Below are 4,962 nucleotides of genomic sequence, written 5' to 3'. Positions count from 1 at the left end.
GGGTTACCCAGTAGGGAGCTAGTGGCTGAAATGGAATTAAGTGATAAAGGGGACAACTTTATTTTAGTTAATTTCTTACTGGTTTGCAAGTAGTTCCAACCTCCTTGTCCTTAGTAATTCAGGGCAAAGATCGTCTCGAGGCAGTGGGTACAGTCCCATTGCCCTGGGGTGACCAGTGCTGCTGGGAGATCCCTGGCCTTTCTCGCTCTGGCAGCGCTGGACTCTGGTTTGGTCGGTGTGTGTTGTCCTTCCCCGCCCTGGAGGAGGCCCGCGCACCTGCCCGGGCCGCGCACACCGTCACTTTCCCTCCCCTCACCGGTGGGCGCCGCTGTTGCCCCGCACCCTTGCGGTCATCCAGGTCGCTTAAAGAATTCTGCTGCCCGGGCGGAGGGACCTGAGCGTCCTCAGGCGCCCAGGAGCGCAGATGCGTCTGGACCACTGCCCGCTGGTGTCTGCAGCTCCCTGCCCTGGGCCTCAGACCCTTGGAACCAGAGTGCCAGGAGGTGTAGGTGACCTTCGCGGGCCATGTGCTCTGCAGCAGGACCTGGGAGCAGGCTCATTCCCTCTGTGGCCTGCATCTCCTTTTTGGCATTTGCTCTGTCCCGATGTGCCTCCCTGAGCAGGTCCCAGTGAGGACAGCAGGGAGGGACATGAGACTCCGACAGGTGGTGGAGGCCTCCTGTCGCATCAGGCCTTGCCCCCAGTGTCTGGAGGACAGAAGGGGGCCTGCGTCAGTGCGCGCATCTTGGCTTCGTAGCTGAGTGTCAGTCACGCTGTGCGTTCTGGTGCTCGCACGGTCACATAGGTCCAGAATTGCAGGGGTCCTTTGTGTGGGAACGGACTCGTGTGCATGCGCACATTGGCGTGTTGGAAGATGGGGCGCCTGCCCGTGATCGGGGTCTGTCAGCCCCGCTCGCGCGGACACCGGTGCCCTGGCGTCTGTGTCTTCCTCAGACAGATGGAGCAGCTGCTGGACCTGCTGACGACGGAGATCCTGCACCCTGACAGCGGGGCCCCCAGCGGGGTGAAGAGCCACTTCATCGAGATCTTCCTGGAGGAGCTGGCCAAAGTGGGCTCCCGCGAGGTGAGGCGCGGGGCGCGGGGCGGGCGGCTGCGGGCCCGGGGGCCGGGAAGAGGGGCTGACGCGGCCTCCCTCCCGCAGCTGACGGCAGAGCAGAACCTCAGGCTCATCGATCCCTTCTGCACAATCGCCGCCCAGACTCAGGAGTGAGTGCCCGGCCTCCCTCCACTGGGTTCTTCAGGGGACCGTCTGGGCCAGGTCGCTGTTATGTCCCCAGGACAAGGCACCAGGGGCCCTGCTGGGCGGTGGGTGGGAAAGGTGGGCACGGGAGCCACGGTCTCTCCCCCAAGAGTCCCACCCGCCATCACGCCTGCTGCCCCTTCAGCCCCGTGGTCTTGAATAACGTCGCTCGAGGCATCTTTGAAGCGATTGTGGAACAGGCCCCGCTCGCCATCGAAGACTTGCTGAACGAGCTCGGGGAGGAGGAGGCGTCAGAGGGCGCCGAGCAGGAGCGGGCTGCGCGGTCCGAGGAGCCGTACGGGAAGCCCGAAGGTGGGGGTTACAGGGGTTACAGGTGACTGGCGCCACCTCTGTGCCACCTGCCCTGGTCCCAGCCAGCAGCGGTCCTGTTGGGGTCCCCGCACACACCTCCTGTCCGGTCCCCTTGTTTCTGGCCTCGGCCCGGCAGCCAGGCATTCTTTAAAAACGAGCCCACGCGCCACTCGCTGCCCTAGCCCTCGCTCCAGGGCCCCCGTCCTGAGATGCCCTCTGTGACCCCCACCCCCGCTCCCGAGGATGCCCGCTCGTGACCCCCACCTTGCTCCTGAGAACTGATCGGCCCCACGTCTTTCAGGACGTCTCCTTGTTTCCAGGCCTGCGGCGGCCCCGCTCCCCTCAGCGTGAGGTAGTCGGGGTCCCCTACCATCTCGTGCTCTGGGCTCCCCTAGTCTACTCCTGTGTGCTTGGCCCAGGTCCTGGGCCCTGGCAGACGAAATTGTCGGTCTCAGGTGTACGTATTAGAGCCTGTGACACCTGGTGTGCGTCCTTTGATTCCAGGCTCCTTCTGTGGAGCTGAACTGGACGTGAGCGAGGAGCAGGCCGGAGATGATGAGGACAGTGCCAGCGCCGTCCTCCAGGTGGGTGGCCTGGGCTTGCGGCCGAGCACTCAGCCTCTGCCGCCCACTGCACCGCCGACTGTGGGAGCCGGCAGGGCTGGAGGGGAGGAGGCACCATGAGTGGGCATGGCAGTGGTCTGGCCGAGACTCAGGGACCCCTTGTCTGCGGGAACACAAGTCCTTGAAAACGGTTGGGGGCCGGGCGCCGGGGACTGGGCTCAGAGGCCTCCCCTGCCATTGACCACCCAGGTGGGCCGCGGCCCGCTTCCTGGGTGCTGGGCAGGCCGGCGGTGCAGGCTGAGGGGTCGGCGCTGGGGCCGAGAGGCCCAGACCGGGCGTGTAGCAAGCTCACGAGTAGGCTTTAAATCCTGACAACTTGTGGAATCAGTAAGAGTTTATTTATTGGATTAAAGTTTATCAAAGTTAATTCTACTTGTTCTAATGTGGCCGCCAGAGGACTTGAAGTCGCAGGGGCTCACCTTGGCGGCCCCTCACGTTTCTGTCGGGCAGCGCTGCCTTGGGGCCCGTTTGCTGCCTTGTGTGCTGTAGACAGTCCCCTGGGCCAAGGGGACAGCAGGAGGACGTCGGGGCGTGCCCTGGTGGTCCGGGCGCTCCTCTCTACTCGGCCCACATACTGGGCGGTGACTGACGCTTCGCCTTCGCGTCTCTGTACGGCAGTTCGACTACGAGGCCGTAGCCAACAGGCTGTTCGAAGCAGCCAGTCGCCAGAGCACCCCCTCTCACAACAGGAAGCGTCTCTACAAAGTGGTCCGAAAGTAAGTGTCTCTCGGGGTGACCGGCCCGTCCTTCCCACCACCCTTAGGGCTGCCCATCCCCCCTCTCCCAGTGGCCTGCGCCAGGCGGGAGGGCCGTCCTCAGCGTCCGAACTTGGTGGGGAGAGCCCGCCCGCCAGCTCGGGAGGCTGGAGGCCGCGGGGTCGCCTTCTCTGGTGCGGCCACCTGCGGGAGCTGCGGCCTCCCGGGTGACCACCCCTCTCTCTTCCAGGTTGCAGGACCTCGCAGCAGGTGAGCCCTGGGCCGTGCGTTGAGGCTGCTCTGGGCGGCGGGCATCCTGCGCGCTCCGGGGGCGGGGAGGGCGTCGGGTCACGTCGGTCCTGCAGCACGGACAGTTGCAGAGCTCCCCCTGGCGGCCGGGGCTCTGCGGGCTCCGTCTGTGGCGCTCGCGAGTTCAGTGCTGGGCTGGCGGAGGGCGGGGGAGGCGTGCTGGGCTGCTGGCCGCATCTCCAGGCCTCAGAGCGGCTGGTGCAAGTGGTGCCTCTTATTCTGAAAGACAATCTTCTGGAAGGTTCACGATTAGAGATGTTGCATTTTCCCCGAGCGTTTCATTATAAGATTTTTTTACACGTGTGACAAAGTTAAAAGGATTTTACCACGAAGACCTGTACGTCCACCGCGTTTCTGCACCGGTGTCTCCCAGTCCATGCTCTGTCACCTACCTGCCCTTTGAGCCCCCTCTCCCCCGTGCGGCCGTACCCTAAATGCTTCATGTTCATCAGGAACGAAAGTCGGGTATCTGTTGGACGTTTACTTGCACCGAAGTGCGCGAACACTGGGCACGTGGCGGCTGCGAGCAGTGCGCAGGCCAGAGCGACACGAAGCCCGTCCAGTAGGGGGCCCTAGCGCCGCCCCAGAAAGGGCTTTTCCCCGCGTAATCGTGTTTCAGAAGGGAGCTGTGATATGTCCCGATCGCTCCGAGAACCGGCTCCTGTGTGTGTCGTGCTGAGCGCAGTTTCCAGTCGAGTCGTGGCGGGCCGGGTGACGTGGCGAATGCGCAGAGTGAACCCGGCCTGCCCTCAGCGCTGACCACCCGCCTGGGTCCTTAGGCCTCTTCCCTGAGGATGATGTCCCGGAAAGGGCCTACAGGAGTCTGCGGGAAGGACGGCGGGCGACGAGGACCGAGAAGCGCGGGCCCAGGTCCAGGCTGCAGGACAAGACAGGTAGGACTAGCGGTGTCCGCCGGCCTCCTGCCTCTAAGGGCACAGGCCCGCCGCCGTGGGCCTGCACGTCCTGGAGCTGCGGTGCCCTGGGCCAGGTCCCCGGCAGCAGTGGGGCTTCCCCCTGTGGCAGTGCCTCGTGCTTGTGCTGGCGGCGCAGGGTCACTGCTGTCTTTCCTGCCTCCCTCGTCTGCACCTGCCACTTGCTGACCCTTTTTCGTCCTCGATCTGCGTGCACGTGCTGGGTTTTGAGCCAGCCACTCTCGAGGGTCCCCCGGCATCCTGCTGTGCTCCTCGATTTCCGAGCTCGCCTCTCTCCCTCCCTCCCCTCTTCCCGCTGCTGCCCCCCTCTCCCTCCCCAGCTTGTCCGCAAGTGTGGCGAGGTGTGCCGGCCCTCTCTAAGGACTGCCCTGTGCTCTCGTCACACTCGGGTCCTGTACCCACTGCAGACCACCAGGGCACAGGCCGCCTGCTGCAGTGGAGCTGGGCTGTGCCCACAGTGCCCAGCGGGGTGGGGCAGCGGGGCCCGCAGGGGCGTCTGGGAGAGAGAGGGATGGCCCCACCTGCCATTTGACATGTGTCAAGCTGGTGCCAAGGTCTGGGGACCCGCCCTTTGAAGGGTCTCGATTCGCTCCTGCTGCAGCCCAAACCGCCTCCACCTGTGTGGCGTCACAACTGGGCCCTTGCTGCAGGCACAGGGCCAGCTGCACGTGGATGCCCGGCCAGCCCCACCCGGCCTCGCGCACGCGGCTCTGCACTGAGCTGGGTCAGAGCTCGCGGCCCTGCTGTCCGAGCCCGTCCCTCAGCCAGTGTCGTCTCCAGCCCCACACACGAGCCGAGGCCCGCCCGTCTCCCTTCCCCCGTCGGTCCTC

At 65.0% G+C, this 4,962-nt stretch overlaps 1 protein-coding gene across 1 annotated transcript in view; it reads left to right on the top strand.

Annotated features, from left to right (window-relative positions):
• RRP1 (ribosomal RNA processing 1) overlaps positions 1-4,956 on the top strand; it is a 13,676-nt gene extending 8,720 nt beyond the window's left edge. Inside the window, exons 5-13 of the mRNA XM_011379971.2 lie at positions 91-113; positions 812-846; positions 959-1,084; positions 1,163-1,227; positions 1,407-1,573; positions 2,078-2,157; positions 2,815-2,912; positions 3,142-3,161; positions 3,980-4,956. Of these exons, the coding sequence (XP_011378273.2) occupies positions 91-113; positions 812-846; positions 959-1,084; positions 1,163-1,227; positions 1,407-1,573; positions 2,078-2,157; positions 2,815-2,912; positions 3,142-3,161; positions 3,980-4,707 (1,342 nt within the window). The 3' untranslated portion in view covers positions 4,708-4,956. The remainder of the gene's footprint in view (positions 1-90; positions 114-811; positions 847-958; positions 1,085-1,162; positions 1,228-1,406; positions 1,574-2,077; positions 2,158-2,814; positions 2,913-3,141; positions 3,162-3,979) is intronic.
• Positions 4,957-4,962: the final 6 nt, after the last annotated feature.

Source organism: Pteropus vampyrus, unplaced genomic scaffold (assembly GCF_000151845.1).
Source record: "Pteropus vampyrus isolate Shadow unplaced genomic scaffold, Pvam_2.0 Scaffold380, whole genome shotgun sequence".
Taxonomy (NCBI): domain Eukaryota; kingdom Metazoa; phylum Chordata; class Mammalia; order Chiroptera; family Pteropodidae; genus Pteropus; species Pteropus vampyrus.
Note: the sequence above shows the minus strand (reverse complement) of the source record. Positions and strands in the feature narration are given on the sequence as shown.